Source organism: Leucoraja erinacea, chromosome 4 (genome assembly GCF_028641065.1).
Source record: "Leucoraja erinacea ecotype New England chromosome 4, Leri_hhj_1, whole genome shotgun sequence".
Lineage (NCBI taxonomy): Eukaryota > Metazoa > Chordata > Chondrichthyes > Rajiformes > Rajidae > Leucoraja > Leucoraja erinaceus.
Window position 1 is genome coordinate 45,674,296 of NC_073380.1, and position 18,578 is coordinate 45,692,873.

The 18,578-nt window shown below is 44.8% G+C and overlaps 1 protein-coding gene across 2 annotated transcripts in view; it reads left to right on the forward strand.

Moving 5' to 3' along the window:
- kcnq3 (potassium voltage-gated channel, KQT-like subfamily, member 3) overlaps positions 1-18,578 on the forward strand; it is a 309,684-nt gene that overhangs the window by 260,048 nt on the left and 31,058 nt on the right. For both annotated transcript variants that reach the window (XM_055634158.1, XM_055634157.1), the window contains one exon: positions 5,835-5,861. In XM_055634158.1, the coding sequence (XP_055490133.1) occupies positions 5,835-5,861 (27 nt within the window). The remainder of the gene's footprint in view (positions 1-5,834; positions 5,862-18,578) is intronic.

Genomic DNA, 18,578 nt, shown 5'->3' on the forward strand with positions numbered 1-18,578 from the left:
TATATTTGTGATGAAACTGTAATATTTTGCACTTTTACTATGTTCATAAGCTATCAAGATCTACAGCAGAGCTAAAAATTGTTAAGGAAGGGGAGGAGGTGGTAGATGTGAGAAGACTTGAGGAGGAAAGAGAAGGATGGGGTAGCGGTCCGATGCATAGTGGGTGTTTTCTGAGATGAGTTCTGAAGGTAGAGATAAAAGCAAGGATTTAAGTTCATTTCAAAGTCCATCCCAGAAGAGTAATTGACCTAAATCTACAATTCCCTCTCTGAACATGTTTTGTGGGATGTAAAATATTTCTGACGTTTTCTGTTTTTTGTGTTACGGGTGTGTAATGTCAGACAACTCCAACTCCAGACAATCCAACTCCAGACAAAGGGCTGTAGTGGACGGGTTAGAAGATTTGTGATGGATGTGTGGATGGGGAATCCCTCTGAGGGATCTGAAAATTACAGATGAAAGATGTGGAGCAACCAGACTGGGAAAGCATACAGGATATGGGAGTAACTTAGAGTTTGTACTAAAGTCAATATAGATAGTGTTGGAGAACACACGAAAGAGATTGAAAACCATCCCAGAGTTTGGTTTTTTATAAGATATCAGCACAAATTGGCCACATTACATTATGATGGACGAGATTCAGGGTGTGAAGCTCAGTTCAAGGCTGCAGAGGTTGAAAATATTACTTTTGTTTAAAATCACAAATGATTCAAAGATACTTCATTGTCACATTAACCTATATGCAGTGAGATTTCTTAGAAACATTCTTAAGGCACAGGATCAGAGTTAGATCATAATCACCCGTCCTCCCTTTGAATAAAAACTATGATTGATTTGATTGTTGATCTGAACGTCATTTTCTTGCCTGATCACTAAAAACCAATAGTTCAGATATCGACCTAGCCTTGAATATGTTCAATGACACATCCAAAGCACATTGTGGCAGACAATTTGAGACATTTATAACCCTCTGAGAGAAGAAATTTAGATTTCTGTCTTAAATGAGTCAACAATCTTGTTGAAAGCACCCCGAGTTCTAGATTCCTGTACCTGGGCCAACATCCTTGAAGGCACTTTTCTATCAAATTCGATCTTATATTTCAATAAGCATGGATGTGATGGGAGAAATAGTTTCCTTCTGCGCTTGGTTGCTGTTTATCTTTAATAAAATTACATTATTTACCCAGAGACTATGAATCCAGTCTAATGAAGTTTTCTTCATAAAACAATTCCTACATCTCAGGATTTATCTAGCATAAGATCATAAGACATAGGAGCAGAATTAGGCCTTTTGGCCCATCAAGTCTATGCCATTCAATCATGGCTAGTCTATCACTCCCTCCTAAACCCATTCTCCTGCTTTTTCCCTATAACCTCTGACACCCGTACTAATCAAGAATCTATCTATCTCTGCTTTAAAGATATCCACTGACTTGGTCTTTTGTGGCAAAGAATTCCATAAATTCACCACCCTCTGACTAAAGTGATTCCTCCTCAACTTCATCCTAAAAGAACGTCCTTTAATTCTGGGGCTATGCCCTCTAGTCCTAGACTCTCCGACTAGTGGAAACATACTCTCCACATCCACTCTATCCAAGCCATTCATTATTCTGTACGTTTCAATGAGGTCCCCCCTCATTCTTCTAAACTCCAGCGAGTACAAGTCCAGTGCCGTCAAATGCTCATCGTATGTTAAATGATAGCAAAACATGAGAGGCACATCCTTCCTTAAATAAATTCCCTCAGCAGTCAGCAGAACTCTAGATATGCTCTCACTGAAGTGCTAAACAAGTGAAGCATGTCCACTTGGGTAGTCCATCTCTCTTGCAACACAAGGCTATATTCCATGTGGCTTAATAATTAAGTGTGTTTCTGCATAGTGATTTTCTGTGAAAACACTCCAGAACCTAAACAGGAGCATTCATTCATCTTACACAATTTGAGTAACAGGCTTTTCTATTCTCCTCCACCTATTTTTTTACACAGAGAGTGGTGAATCTCTGGAACTCTCTGCCACAGAGGGTAGTCGAGGCCAGTTCATTGGCTATATTTAAGAGGGAGTTAGATGTGGCCCTTGTGGCTAAGGGGATCAGAGGGTATGGAGAGAAGGCAGGTACGGGATACTGAGTTGGATGATCAGCCATGATCATATTGAATGGCGGTGCAGGCTCGAAGGGCCGAATGGCCTACTCCTGCACCTAATTTCTATTTTCTATGTTTCTATTAACTTTAAAGTCACTATGTATCCATGCAGACTCCATGGCCTCCTCACAACATCCTCTCCCATTTACACTTGTGTTGTCAACAAAATGACAACAACAGGACATCCCAAAGCACTTTACAGCTAATGAAGGACTTCTCAGGTTTAGTCAATGTGGTAATATAAGAGATGCAGCAGTTAGTTTGCATATAGCAAGTTCCCACGATCTGCAATGTGATAATGATCAGATGAATGCACAGCTTTCTGACTCTGAAGTGAAAAAGCTGTCAGCCTATCTTGGCTGACGCTGTTTAAGTGTGCAGACACTAAGACTGAGTATGAATACGTATCCTGGGGGAATGATTCACCAGCCGAGGTGGGAGCACAGCTCTATGTCTGTTGATGAATTCTAACAATCAAAACTCCTCCATAACTTGTGGCTCTCAATAAGGATTCTGAGGGTCTGCCTCTACTTGCAGCAAGCCATAGTTTCCAGTGCTTGCTTGCGATATGTGAACAACCTTGCTATCAGTGAGAACTCTAGGGAAACCATGTAACAGACTCCTGTCTATTCAGCTTTTATGTTTATGGGTAGGAAGGAACGGCAGATGCCGGTCCATACCGAAGACATACCATAGACATGGAATGCTGGAGTAACTCAATGGGACAGGCAGCATCTCTGGAGAGACAGAATGGGTGATGTTTCGGGTCAAGACCCTTCTTCAGACACTTCTGAACTTCACTTCTTCAGAAGTAATTGAAACGTCACCCATTTCTTTGCTCCAGAGATGCTGCCTGTCCCGCTGAGTTACTCCCGCATTTTGTGTCTATTCCTGTTTATGGGTGCAGGTCAGGCAGCATCTGGCAGAGATAGATTCAAAGTGCTGGGGTAACTCAACGGGTCAGGCAACATCTCTGGAGAAAACGGATGGGTGATGATTCGTGTCAGGATCCTTCTTCAGACTGAAGGTGAGGACTAAAGACATAGAAGAGGGCATGCTTGAATCAGAATTACTGGAACTGAGAAGGCCAAGAGGGTGACAATGAAGAGGGATATACAGTATAGCATAGTGAGAACCCTTCCCCTATCTATAAACACAAGGCACAGGTATAAAGTAAGGCAGGAGAAATTATTTTCAGGCTGAGATTAGTTGAATTCTGAAATGCACTGCCAAAGGGGTTGGTGGAGGCAGGTATTCTCATAATACTCAAGAAATTTTTAGATAAACATTTGAAACATCCCAGCTTAGAAGGCTGCAGGCCTTTAGTAGAAAATGGGATTAGTGTGGGTTGTCATGGACACGGTGGGATGAAGAGCTAATTTCATGCTGTTTGACTCGATGACTATGAATTGCACTGTTCAAACTCATTCCAATGCAACTGTTTAAAGAGCCTGGATATAGCTACTGGGGAATGTCTGAAGAGAACTACTTAAGGTTCTCTAGAAAAGCAGCTGTGCCTTTTGATGCAACCTGAGTTTAGGATAAACCTCACCACCAGCCATGTATATTATCCTTTATTGTTGCCATAGCATGATTATTTATGTGGGAGCCATATATTGCTCATAGAGTGGACATTATCTCTGTTGATCGGCTGAGTGGATAATGCTATTATGGATATAAAGAATTAGAACTGCCAGTAAAATGATGCAATGAAATACAAAAGGTTTTGGCAGAAGTGGACCCTGCACTTGACTCCAACATCAATCTCAGAGCATGCACCTAAGTAACATTGCCATTGTTTAAATTGCATATTGAGCTTTCCATTTTAAATGCAAAGTCAAAAATATGTTGGCACTTAAGGCACAAGCAGCTTTTAAATATTTGGTGAGATTTTTTCCAATCAGTACTATTTCACTCTGCTTTTCACTTCACCATTGTTATGTAGTGGCAGAGAGAAGTTAAGGAACGATCAGTAATGTAGGCTAGGTGACTCTCTGAGCTCCTGCAGAAAGCAACACATACGAGAGTGAAGAAGAGATTTATGAGTCATCACTCCAATGATACTTGGTCGGGCATTTAAAACGTTTCTTGTGAGCTTCCTCAAATGGATCAGTCAAATGCTCAGAGAGCATGCCCTGTTCATAAATTCATATATTCATGTGATCGGAGCAGAATTAGGCCATTCAGCCCATCAAGTCTACTCTGCCATTCAACCATGGTTGATCTTATTCTCTCCCCTAATCCCCTTCTCCGCACTACCCCGGACACCCGTACTAATCAAGAATCTATCTATCTCTGCCTTAAAAATGTCCATTGACCTGGCCTCCACAGCCTTCTGTGGCAATGAATTCCACAGATTCACCACACACTGATTAAATAAATTCCTTCTGTTCTGAACTCTGGTAATACGTTTCAGCCAAAGTGGTAGGAGGTGCTCTGTAATCCCCATCTGGCTGGAGAGTTAGGCTGCAATCTCTCCCAGAGGTATAGGGGCAGGATGGGGATAGGATGTCTTTTGAATGAGGTAAGGTTGACAACATTCAGTATCTGACCATATTAGTGAATGGTGTCGCTCAGATATTAGCCACTTGTTGCTACCAGGCATCTCATGAACTGCACCTCAGCTAGGCATGAGACTGAAAATGGATTGCAAGTTATATTTTTCCATTTGTTTTATAATCAAGGCATTATAAACATTTTGACCACTTTTTATTTTAAAATTACCTTTTAGATTTCTTCATATCCATATTAATATTCAGCAGTCTCAATAGCACATATGACTCATATAGTCCCTGATCATTTGCAATGATGCTCTCACCTCAAACTATACCAACTTAAATACGAGGAGCTAAAATGAGAGATGACCTGTTTTTCCACAGCTCCTTGGAGATTAGTTACTGATCATGGACTGAAGGGTCTGTTCCTTTTCTTTGTAGAACAATACAGCACATGATCAGCCCCTTCAACCCACAATTTACGTGGCGAACAGGAACTAATTAAGAAAATCACCTATGCCTGCATATGATCCATATCCCTTATTTCCTACACGTTGACGTGCCTGTCTAAAAGCCTCTTACTGTATCTGCCTCCACCACCATCTCTAGCAGTGCATTCCAGGCACCCGCCTGTGTAAAAAATCTGTCTTGCATGTCTCCTTTAAACGGCCCCTTTCTCCTGACAGCTATGCCCTCTAATGTTTGATATTTCCACTCTGGGGAAAACGGTTTTGACTCTATGTATGCCTCTCATATGTTTATATATTCTATCAATCTCAACCTGCCATTTCAGAGAAAACAATCCAAGTTTGTTATCAAGTCTGTATCTGAGCTGTTTTGTAACCAACCCCCAATATGTTCCATGAAGTCTAATGTTAGAAGATGCCATCATTGATAATCTGGCTCATTTCATAAACTGGCTTACAATTGGAAACTTCTACTCTGACTATGATGGATGTAAAATTACTATTTTATGGTGCATCTCATACATAGTGGATGGGAAATAACTGTTTTATGGTGCATCTCATACATAGCAATAATATATTTATTGAGATTATTTTGCTTGAGGATTGAATAGAAAATGAAAAATCTATTCTTTGTAAAAAATGTGCCTTCATTTGTTTAGACTTTTTAAAATGTCATTCTATGGCTGATTGTAGAATACTCTCTTTTTTTTCCACTTTATTAATTCTAAAGAAAAAATCAAGGGGATGAAGCTACCAGGTTTGTTGATTTCTTTCACTTTTTCACTTTCTGTATTTGATTTATGAAAATATATAAAATGTGTTTAAAGGAAAACCGTTAGTTACAGAAGACAGGGTTAATTTGGTAATCTTAAGATTGTCTCTGATTTTTAATATCTAAAACAAATAGGTTTCATGTATTAGGAGTCAATCATGTACAATATGATAGACTCATAAAGTCAATGTGATCTAAAAATTCAGCCTGCAATTATATTGTTATGAGTCCTGCTTATATAGTAAGTTTCATTTGTCCAAACTCGATTCCATTGATATTTTAATTGTTGAATATTTCCATTTGAAAGTGATAAAGGTCTTCCCGGCAGAGTATTGTTAACAAATTCTGCCTGTTGATTATGAGTAAGAAATGGTGACTTGAAACAAAACACTGTAGTCGTTGCCCATTAACCTCATAGCCCATAAAAGCATCTGTTGTGCAACAATGATCATTGTTACCTACATTGGACAGGGAAAGTAGGTGGCAAGGATAGTCCATGGAAGAACAAAGCAACAGTACTGACTAATAACCTAATACATATCAGGAAACAGGTATAGAAGTGTGAAAATGCACACCACCAGATTCAGGGACAGTTTCTTCCCACTTGTTATCAGGCAACTGAATTATCCTACCACAACCAGAGTGCTGAACTACTATCTACCTCTTTAATGCCGACCCTCGCTACCTCCCCGATTCCTCTGACTATTGCCACACAAACGGGACCTACTCACCTCGCTGCTTCACCGGGACCGCCGACCCTCTCCGCTTCACCGGGATTGCCGAACCTCGCTGGTGCACCGGGCCGCCGAACCTCGCCGCCTCACCGGGATTGCCGACCCTCTCCGCTTCACCGGGACCGCCGAATCTCACCGCCTCACCGGGATTGCCGACCCTCTCCGCTTCACCGGGATTGCCGAATCTCACAGCCTCACCGGGATTGCCGACCCTCTCCGCTTCACCGGGATTGCCGAATCTCACAGGCCATCCGCTGACCGGGATCTCCTACGCTTCGCTCACTGACCCGAACTCCACTCCCCGCGGGCCTCCACCATCAACTTTACCGACCCTCGCCACTCCACCGATCTCCAACAGGCCGCAGCCGTCACCTTACCTGAGTCATAGGCTCAGCACCGGGCCTGAAGTCTGCACGCTGCAGGCTCTGACATCACGGGGTCTAACTGTGCTGGGTCCTAGTGCTCACCCATCAACACAGGGAACCTCAGTGGTTGTTCCACTGGGTCTTCCCCTTCTCCCTCACACCATGTGATCCCAGCTCTTCCCCACCCACACTATAGTCCTCATACCCCCTTCCTCCCTGACCACCCACCACCCCCCTACCAGACATCGCCTCGGCCCCCATCCACGCACCTGCCTTCCTCCGGCCCCAACCCCCATCCTTGTGTTCACCATCCCCCCCCCTGACATCCCCCTCTCTGATACCGAACGGTCTGTCCTCAGCAGAGGCCTCACCTTTGTTCCCCTCCGTCCCCACCTCAATGAGTTCTGCCCCTGCCACGATGTGGAGCTCTTCTTCCGTCGCCTCCGCATCAAAGCATTTTTCCATGGGACGGAGTCCTCGCCCCCCAGTGTTGACCCCCTCTCTCATCTCCAATGGACCCCCCTCCTCTTGCACTCCCCCTCATGGCCCTCTACCGGCTTTAGACCTTTGTATTTTAAACTACCAGTGGGCCATCAACCGCCTCAACGTCTTCACTCCCCTTTCTCACTGTAACCTCTCCCCCCCCCCCCCCCCCCCCCCCCCCCCCCGCCCCCCCCTGCAACCACCCAGACTGGGTGATCAAACCTGCCGACAAGGGAGGTGCTGTGGTAGTCTGGCACGCTGATCTCTATAAGTCTGAGGCCACGCGCCAACTCTCAGACACCTCCTCCTACTTATCCTTGGACCATGACCCCACAGACGAGCACCAGGCCACTATCTCTAGCACCATCACTGACTTCATCACTTCTGGCTCCCTGCCCTCCCAAGCCTCCAACCTCATTGTTCCCCAGCCCCGCATGGCCCGATTTTACCTTCTCCCCAAAATCCACAAACCTGACTGTCCTGGCAGACCCATTGTTTCTGCCTGTCCGTGTCCCATCAAACTCATTTCCACATACCTCGACTCCATCCATGTTAAATCCCTCCCTACCTATGTTCAAAACACCTCACACGCTCTTCGTCTACTCCATGACTTCCATTTTCCTGGCCCTCATTCCCTCATCGTCACCACGGATGTCCAGTCACTCTACACCTCCCTCCCCACCAGGAGGGTCTTAAAGCCCTCCGTTTCTTCCTTGACTGGGGAACCAACCAATCTCTGTCTACTGATACTCTGCTCCACCTAGCAGAGCCGGCCCTTACCCTTAACAACTATTCATTTGACTCCTCCCATTTCCTCCAAATACAAGGCGTAGCTATGGGCACGTGCATGGGCCCTAGCTATGCCTGCCTCTTTATAGGGTACCTCGAACAATCTTTGTTCGTACCATAGGCATACCATGGCCCTATCCCCAAATTCCACCTCCGCTTCATTGACGACTGCATTGGTGCTACCTCTTGCACCCATGCAGAGCTCACTGACTTCATTCATTTCACCTCTAACTTCCATCCGGCACTCAAATACCTGGACCATTTCCCACATTTCCCTACCATTTCTAGACCTCACTATCTCCATCGCAGATAGTGTCACTATCCTTTGGACCATCGTGACACTAAACTAAATTAAAACTAAACTAAAACAAAGTGTGTCATATTTCTCAGATGCTAAGAAGCTTTTAGGTGGGCACATGAATATGCAGCGAATGGAGGGATATGATACATGTGCAGGTAGAAGGGATTATGGGGCGAAGGCAGGAGAATGGGGTTGAGAGGAAAAGATAGATCAGCCATGATTGAATGGTGGGATAGACTTGATGGGCAGAATGGCCGAATTCCGCTCCCAGTATTTATGAACGTGAAAGTTTAATTTGGCAACATATTTGGGACAGACATCATGGACTGAAGGGTCTGGTCCTTTTCTGTATAGTTCTATTATGTAGGTTTTTTGAATTACCCATTCACTGCTATTGGATTAATCTTAAATAACATTAAGCCCCGATAGACCAGTTCATAGTTCTAGGATCACCTTGGAATGGAAAGGTAATCCTCAGCTTCTTTATTTTACTGTCCATCCAGGGCCAAGTCACTAAGGTTGTCCATCTGACCAGTTGCCTCTGTCATTCCTCTCTTCCCGGTTCCAACCAACTAAATTTCCTTGAAGGGTTTTCCCTGCCCCAAATTCAACAAGATCTTTCCCTTGTTTCTCTCCTCCCTCTCCACGTGCACTCGCTAAATTTGCTTTGTCTTGGCACCCACCATCTGCTCGTGCCAGTAGAAAGATGACTAATAATCTTCTCTTCAAGATCACATACTATGAGATGATGTTAATAGTTTTCTCTTTGACAACTTTATCCCACTCCTTCAAATTTGCTGTCATCAAAGAAATCAACCTTTGTTTCTTCTGCCCCTGCAAGTTATCGCCCCTTCACTGGGCTCCTTGTGGGAGCCTCCAAATCCATGACTGTTTCTCCTGGAATTGGATGATGATGTTGATGATACGTTACGATGATACTTTATTGACACGTACCTAGGTACAGTGAAATTCTTTGTTCTTCATAAGATCATATCATGTGATAGGAGCAGAATTAAGTCATTCAGCCCATCAATTCTACTCCGCAATTCAATTATGGCTGATCTATCTCCCCTCCTAACCCCATTCGCCTGCCTTCTCCCCATAACCCTTGACACCTGTACTATTCAAGAATCTACCCATCTCTGCCTTAAATATATCCACTGACTTGGCCTCCACAGCCTTTTGTGGCAAAAAATAATCCACTTGCATACAAAGTGCACAAAAGAGTTGCCGACAAAGTTACAGAAAGTACTCATACCTTCTTCCCCCTTCCTCGGTCTTCCTTAGTTCTCAGCGGCCCCCTCCCCACGATGGTTGAACACCATGGTTTTACCCAGGCACAGCGGCAAAACACCTCGCTCAAACTCACAAGCAGCATCCAATCAGTCTCGGCTGGTGTTGCGTGTCTCTGCTTGCCCTTTGTCATCTCTCTGTAATCTTTTACCATGATTGACCGCACCGTCCTTCTTTAATACCTCTCCACCATTCTCCAGCACTGGAATAATGCTGCAATTGCCCAAGTCCATTCTCATGCATTCTATCATAGCCAGAGAAGTACTTGCAAAAACCTCTCTTCCCATATATTGTTTCATTAGATGTCTTCCCTATTCCTATCATAATTCAGGCAATGAAATAGCAACTATTCATGCTCACTGCTGATTTAAAAGATTAACTGCTGCCCTTCCCTCATTGAAGGCTCTGGCACATAAGAGATATAATCCCTAGGGCTGATCTGTGACCCCAGGGGTCACTTTTGTTTTCTTAATGATTTGTTTCTTGATTAGTGCGGGTGTCAGAGGTTATGGGAGAAGGCAGGAGAATGGAGTTAGGGGGGAGAGATAGATCAGCCATGATTGAATGGCGGAGTAGACTTGTTGGGCTGAATGGCCTAATTCTGCTCCAATCATTTATGACGTGTGTGCAGCAGGCACAGCAGAGCAGTGGAACTATATCACGGACGTGGGCATTTCCAATGCCCCCAGCTCTTTGTTCTTTGCAATCATCCGACCAACTTTAACCTAATCAGCTGGAATAATCTACAGGGTGGAAGTGATGTCACCACTAACAACATTCTAATTTCAGAGCGCAGTTTTATAGGTTAAAATCATTCCCCCAACTCCCTTCTGCTGGCATGGAGCCAAAACTGTAATAAGGTGTCGACTCATTTAAATTCCTTTTCAAACAGCTTCACTCAGTGTTTATTTATGGGCTGCCTTGGGCAGAGTTACCTTCGGTTCATCGTCTGTGGAAAATAAGGAGACTGTCTTAAGATGTCTACACATAGGAATAATTACTGCTTCAATTGTCAAGTAGTATGAGAACATAACTGCAGGTTTATTCATATCTTACAAGAAGGGAAAAGAAATGTTAAAAATCAGACTGATCACAGTTGCAATGTTCTTTCAGATACCACGGTTGGCCCTGCAGCAATTTTGCTTTGTCTGGTTAAGTCAATACATATTTCTTTCACTTCTAATTTGTACTGACAGATAAGGTATTCATCAGTCCCAATGATATTTAGGGGAAATTGTTCGACTTGTTTGCTGAAGCAAACATCTTATCTACTCATTGGATAGCTACCGAACAATAAATTAGTGGTGGAATAAGAACATTTGTTTTCCCTATGTTTTCTTTGTAGAATAATGGAATATGTTGGTTCATTCATGATCATACAAATCTAAATTCCCACAGGAAGAGACAGAATAGAACGATAGTCATACAGCGTGGAGACAGGCCCAATCGGACCAACTTGCCCATGCCGAGCAGGATGCCCCATCTCCACTAGTCCCACCTAGCTGCATTTGACCCATATCCTTCTAAACCTTTCCCATCGTTGTACCTGTCCAAATGTCTTTTAAATATTGTGATAATATGCCCTCAACTACCTCTGGCAGCTCGTTACCTCTATCCACCTCTCTTTGTGTGAAAAAGTTACTCCTCAAGTTCCTATTAAAGCTTTCCCTGCTCACCTTAAACCTCTGTCCTCTGGTTCTTGATTCCCCTACTCTGTACATTTATCCAATCTATTCCCCTCATGATCTTGTATGCCTCTATAAGATCAGCCCTCATATTCCGCTCTAAGGAATTCAGTCAGAGGCTGCCCAACCTCTACCTATAGCTCAAGCCCTCGAGTTCTGGCTACTGTCCTAGAACATAGAACAGTACAGCACAGGAACAGATCCCTTCAGCCCACAATGTCTATGCCAAATATAATGCAAGGATAAATTAACCTCATCTATGTACACGTAATTCATACCGTTCAATTTTCTGCATATTCATGCGCTTACCAAAAAGCCTCTTACCTAAATGCCACTATGTCTGTATTATAGTCTTTAGAAGGGATGTTTATGCTTTACCCACACCCTATACCTGACTTTACTCAGATAGACACAGACACAATATAAAACAGCTCATAGATCAGTGGTGAGTCTATCGAACAAGTCAGTTTAATAAAGGCCTTAGCGATGTGCATCGGGAAGCAGTGTGAGCAAGCCCAAGCTGCTTCAAAATCCCAAAGTAACTGTAGGATTCTTATACCCTCATGTCATAATGGTTACTTGAGTTGAAATAAACCATCATTAATCAATGTCTCCCCAAAGTTAACTTTAATCTTGCGTTTCTTGTTGTTTACAAATCTCCCTCCCATATATCTAACATGTATATATCATAAATGTCTGGATTCCCCTCGTAAAAGAGGCAATTTGTTAAACTTTGGGAGACTTCCCTGCTAAACACAGTGACCAAGAGCAGCTGTAATACAAGATTGCAACAGATAAGAATCTATACTGAACTGCGAAGGACTATCCTCCCCCCTACTGATAAGAAGCTTGCTTCTCAGCAGAATGTTGCAGCTTCAGCTATTTTAACTACATTCTATCTTGGTCATTTTCCCATCATGCTCCCAGTATATAAGCTCCAGGGTTAACCAAACTGTAACCTACTCATCTTCCTTATAATTTTCCAAAATTCCCGGCAACATTGTCCCATTACTGCAAGCCCCGAGAATGGTGCAAGGAGAAGTACGGATGGGAATAATTACTTGATGGTCGTGATAAGGGAAGTGGCCCATGGTGAAAAAGAAGGAAAAATCCATCATCCAGTGAGATGAGGTCCACAAATTGGAGAGAGAAGAAATTTGTTGAAATCTGTGAAAATTAGCAATCATATCATTGGGGGAAGTGTTAAATACTTTCTTCAATGAGGCCATAAGGAATAGGAGTAGAATTAGCCCATTTGGCCCATCAAGTCTACTCCACCATTCAATCATGGCTGATCTATCTCTCCCTCCTAACCCCATTCTCCTGCCTTCTCCCATAACCTCTGAAACCTGTACTAATCAAGAATCTATCTATCTCTGCCATAAAAATATCCACCGATTTGGCCTATACAGCCTTCTGTGGCAAAGAACACCACCCCCTGACTAAATAAATGTCTCCTCACATGTTCCTAAAAGAACATCCTTTCATTCTGAGGCTATGACCTAGACTCTCCCATTGAAGGAGCACCTCAACCACTTTCCTACATGAAATGTCAGGGAGATTTTTGGATTGGTAACTCCCTCTAACTGCCGAGTGTCCTGATTTTAAGGTAACCTAGCTGCGACAGTAAACAATGGAAATCTCGACAGTTCGGGCAGCATGTAAAAGAAGAGAGAATCAAGAGTGACATTTCACCCGAAATGGGTAGAAAAACATGGTTAAAGCAGTTTTAATGCAGGGAAAGTGTGGGGTGCAGTAAGAACAAAAGGAAGGCCTGTGATAGATAACAAAGAAGAAATGACAAAGGTTGGCAATGCCAGGTAAAAATAACAAACCTATCTCCAATTATGTATTATTAGTAAATCATTCCATTCTTTTTTTTTATCTTGACATTTGTGTTTGGTTTTCTCTTTCTTTCTTACTTCCAATCTATAAAAAAGAACTAGAAGCAGAATCAAGCCACAATTGATAATATCAATAATGTACGACTGATATACATGAAATGTTTATAATATGTGTTTGCTTTTAATAAAAAATATTATTAAAAAAAAATAACGAAAATGGACTAGCGGAGAAAGAAAAGATAGATACAGGGGAGGTTAAAATAGGATTAGTATAATTCATTAGCTGCATCATTAAATTGTAAATTAGACTCTCACTCAAATTGTGTGAGCCATTTAAATACATTAATTAAGTGTCTCCACTCCATGGCAGTATTTAATATCCATTGCCATTTTAAAAAGAAAGGTTGTACCCACTTTGGCTGCAAGTACTTTGTCCCCTCTGACCTCAATTCTCACCAACCTTCATTAGCTTTCCATCCTTGGATGCTCTGGCTTTAAAATACTTTCCGCAGGATTACGCATTTACAGGATAATTACAGATGAAGAGAGCGATTTGGCTCATTTCTGCTCATCCATTCTGAATGACATTTGCAGCATCCAGCTGCTTCTTAACTAATATTATCTGGGTTTGCAGCTCCACATTTGCTTTTATGTTCAAAATAAATCTATTTAATGCTCTATTCAGAGTTCCTTAATTCTGTAAACTGCCCTCTGCTCTTGCTCTTCCTTTGGCTGCAGAGTGTTCTTGGAATAATAGTGCAAAGGGAAAAGTCGCTTTGCTTCACTATGCCTATTCATTGAATCATTCCACTCTTCTCCTTCCCCATCATCTTGCAAATATCACCTTTTTGAATGTTCTTGCAAGTCTATGTTGAAACTTATTACGGAATTTGCCCTCTCACACAGTGCGTTCCAAATAATCATATCAGGCAGCCTTGCTTTTTTTCATACATCAGCTCTGATTAACTGGCACCTTGATCTACTTCGGTGGAGGGTGGAACAAGTCGATGACCAAAACGTCACCTATTTCTTTTCTCCAGAGATGCTGCCTGACCCTCTGAGGTGGCCCGGCACTTTGTGTCTGTGCTGTACATCTGTGTCCATTTGTTGTCAAATTTCCCACTACAGGAAATAGTTTCTTCTTTACTTCAAAATTCAGTGCGATTTTCAGCTTCCAAAACAAATCTCTTTTAAAACTTTGGATAGACACAAATGCTGGGGTAACTTCGAGGGACAGGCAGCATCTCTGGATAGAAGGAATGGGTGATGCTTCGGGTCCAGGCTCTTCTTCAGACTGAAGTCACAGGAGAGGGAAATACAGAGATAAGGAAGAATTACATGTGAGAACGAGACAAAGGGGATGGAGATCAAGGAATAGATAGAATAGATCATTGTTAGCTCGGAGAAGGTAACAACAAAGCCAATGAGATAAAGTGTAATCGGAGACAGTCAGACTGGTCGGAGAACTGGGAAGAGGAAGGGATCGAGAGAGAGGGAAGGCAAGGGTTACTAGAAGTTAGAGAAGTCAATATACTGCTGGGGTGTAAGCATCCCAAGGGAAATATGAGGTGATGCTCCTCTAATTTGTGCTGGGCCTCACTCTTACAATGGAGGAGGCCCAGGACAGAAAGGTCAGTGTGGGAATCGGTCGGGGAGTTAAGGTGTTTAGCAACCGAGGGATCGGGTAGGTGTAGGCAGACCGAATGGAGGTGTTCAGCGAAACGATCGCCGAGCCTACGCTAGGTCTCGCCAATATACAGGAGTCCACACCTGGAACAGCGGATATAGTAGATGAGGTTGGAGGAGGTGCAAGTGAACCTCTGCCTCACCTGAAAAGATTGTTGGGGTCCTTGGACGGAGTTAAGAGAGAGTCAAGAGTCAAGAGAGAGTCAAGAGTCAAGAGTCAATTTAATTGTCATTTGGACCCCTGGAGGTCCAAACGAAATGCCGTTTCTGCAGCCATACATTACACACAAATAGACCCCAGACACAACATAATTACATTTAACATAAACATCCATCACATAACTGTGATGGAAGGCCAAAAAAACTTATCTCTCCACTGCACTCTCCCCCCCCGATGTCAGAGTCAAAGTCAAAGCCCCCGGCTGGCGATTGCGATTGTCCCGCGGCCATTGAAGCCACGCCGGGTGGTGCGAGGTCGCACACCGGGACTTGGTGTTGGAGCCCCCGGTGTGCGCTCGCAAAGTCCCGCGGCCGTTCCAGCCGCGCGGGGCAATGGTGTTAGGCCCCGCTCCAGGAGCTCTTCGACCCCGCAACACGGGCGGGAGAATTCGCCGTTGCAGGAGCCCCGAAAAGCAGTCTCCCTCCAGGGAGCCGCGGGCTCCCGGTTCCCGCCGTCCGCAGACCCGCAGTAGCAGCCCCCGACTCAGCAGCAGCAGCGGCATCGGCAGCAGCAGCAGCAGCAGCAGCGGCAGCGGCAGCGCTCCTCCACCGCTCCACCCGCTCCGGTCTCGGCCAGCTCCGCGACGGCAACGGTGAGTCGGCACCAGAGTCCCCGGCTTCTTCCCGTTGGAGGCCGCTCCTCGTTGCGGCCTCAACGACACCTGAGACCCGACGAGAAAAGGTCGGGTCTCCAGTGCAGGGAGAGATTCACAAAGTTTCCCCCCCCCCCTCCCACCCCACCCCCATCCCCCCCCACACACACACACCCCAACATAAAATAACAAAAACTACATAAAAACACAGACAAAAAATAATAAAAACGCGGACAGGCTGCAGAGGCCGCTGCTGGTCAGAGCCGCGCCGGAGGTATAAAGACAGGTGTTGCATATCCTGCAGTTGCAGGGAAATGTATCTGGGGAGGGGGTAGTTTGGGTGGAAAGGGACGCGTTAACCATGGAATTTCAGAGGGAATGTTCTCTGCAGATGTGGCTAGTGGTGGGATCCCATAAATGGGGAAAATGTCAGAGGATTGTGTGCTGTATGTGACAGCTGATGGGGTCAAAGGTGAGGACTAGGCAAGTCCCTGGTATGACTGGGGGGAGGTGGAGCAAGAGCGAAGCTGTAGATATTGAGGAGACCCTAGTGAGGGCCTCATCGATGATGGAAGAGGGGAGCCCCTGTTCCCTAAAGAATGAGGACATTCTGACTCAGTCACTTAGGCCTGGTGGGCTGGCAGTTCAGTCACTCACAGCTGGTGGACTGGCAGCTCAGTCACTCATGGCTGGTGGGCTGGCAGCTGACTCACTCACGGATGGTGGGCTGGTCGCAAACTTACTCATTGCTGGTGGACAGGCAGTTGATGCACCGTGGCTGGTGGGCTGGCAGTTGACTCACTCGCGGATGGTGGGATGGCAGTTGACTCACTCACAGCTGGTGGGCTCACACACATACACCGTCTATCACACACACATACACTCTCTATCACACACACACACACTCCATCTCACACACACACTCTCATACACATCCTCCATCACACACACTCTACATCTCACACCATCCATCACACACTCTCACACACTTATACACAACATATATATGACAGTAAAACTATCTTGAATCTACTCACACGGTTGAACGTGCCCTCTCCCCTGAGTGCGACATTCAGTTAAAGCAGCACAGTGCAGACCAACCCTTCCATTCAGTCCAAGCAGCACAGTGCAGACCAACCCTTCCATTCAGTTCAAGCAGCACAGTGCAGACCAACCCTTCAATTCAGTCCAAGCAGCACAGTGCAGACCAACCCTTCAATTCAGTCCAAGCAGCACAGTGCAGACCAACCCTTCAATTCAGTTCAAGCAGCACAGTGCAGACCAACCCTTCAATTCAGTCCAAGCAGCACAGTGCAGACCAACCCTTCCATTCAGTCCAAGCAGCACAGTGCAGACCAACCCTTCCATTCAGTCCAAGCAGCACAGTGCAGACCAACCCGGAGGTGCCTGCGCTGCCCTAGCAGCTGCGGCTCACCTGCAGTCAGTCTGTTTTTTCTTTTTTTTTGTTTTCCTTTGTCCCGTTTTGGTTAATTTTAGTTTGTTAGTATGTGTGGGGGGGGGTGCGACCTTTTCCTTCGGGGGGATGCGTCCTTTTCTTGCCGTATACCCGTCTCCGTCTGCGCCGAGGCCTAATGGCGGAGCTGGCGGCCTCCAACTGGGACCAACCTCGAGGCTCCGGAGGCAGAGCCAGCCAGGACTTACCAACGCGAGGCTGACCTGACTTTGGGGGTGTTGCGGCGTTCCTGGACTGGAGGGCGGCAGCTTCGGCAGCTTCGACTGCCCCAGGCTGCGGAGTTTGAACCGGCCCGTTCACAGAGCTTGGATTCAGCCACGGGACTGACTTACTTACCATCACCTGGCGGGTTCACAGCATCGGAAGCCTGGATCGCCTCAGCGCAGAGGGAGAGCAAGGAGGGAAGAGTCAAGGACTTTAAGACTTTTGCCTTCCATCAGTGAGGAGGTGCCTGGTGGACTCACTGCGGTGGATGTTAAATCTGTTTTTATTGCGTGTTTTTGTTATTTTATTCCATGTTGTGACTGCAAGGCATAAAATTTCGTTCAGACTGAAAGGTCTGAATGACAATAAAGGATACCTGTACTTGTACTTGTACTCAATTCAGTTCAAGCAGCACATTGCAGACCAACTCTTCAATTCAGTTCAAGCAGCACAGTGCAGACCAACTCTTCAATTCAGTTCAAGCAGCATAGTGCGGGCCAACCATTCAATTCAGTTCAAGCAGCATAGTGCAGACCAACCATTCAAAACATGCACAATGCAGACTCACAGTGCAGTTCACTCACAGCATAGACTCACAGTTCTGGACTCAACACTCACTCATGGTCTTCTGGGGTGACTGACTCACATCCAGCCTCCGGGGCTTTATGCTCCTGGCCCCCCGAAGGGGCGCTACCTTCATCATGGTGACTGATAGGCGAGAAGACCAATCTGCTGATCTCAAGATTTTTTTAAACATTCATAACTTTTTTATTATTTCATCGATCGGAAAAAAACTTGGGGCGGTTGGAGGAGAGGAGGACGGTGAGTGAAGATGGTGAAAAATGATGAAGATGGTGAAAAAATCATCGTTATATAGGGTAGCTTTTTTTCTAAAATGTATTTACAACATAGTCAGGTAGTGGTCAAGATGCGACTTTTAGTAATACAGGTGCACAACCTTTTATCCGAAAGCCTTGGGACCAGACACTTGTCGGATTTCGGACATTTTCGGATTTCAGAATGGAAGATTTT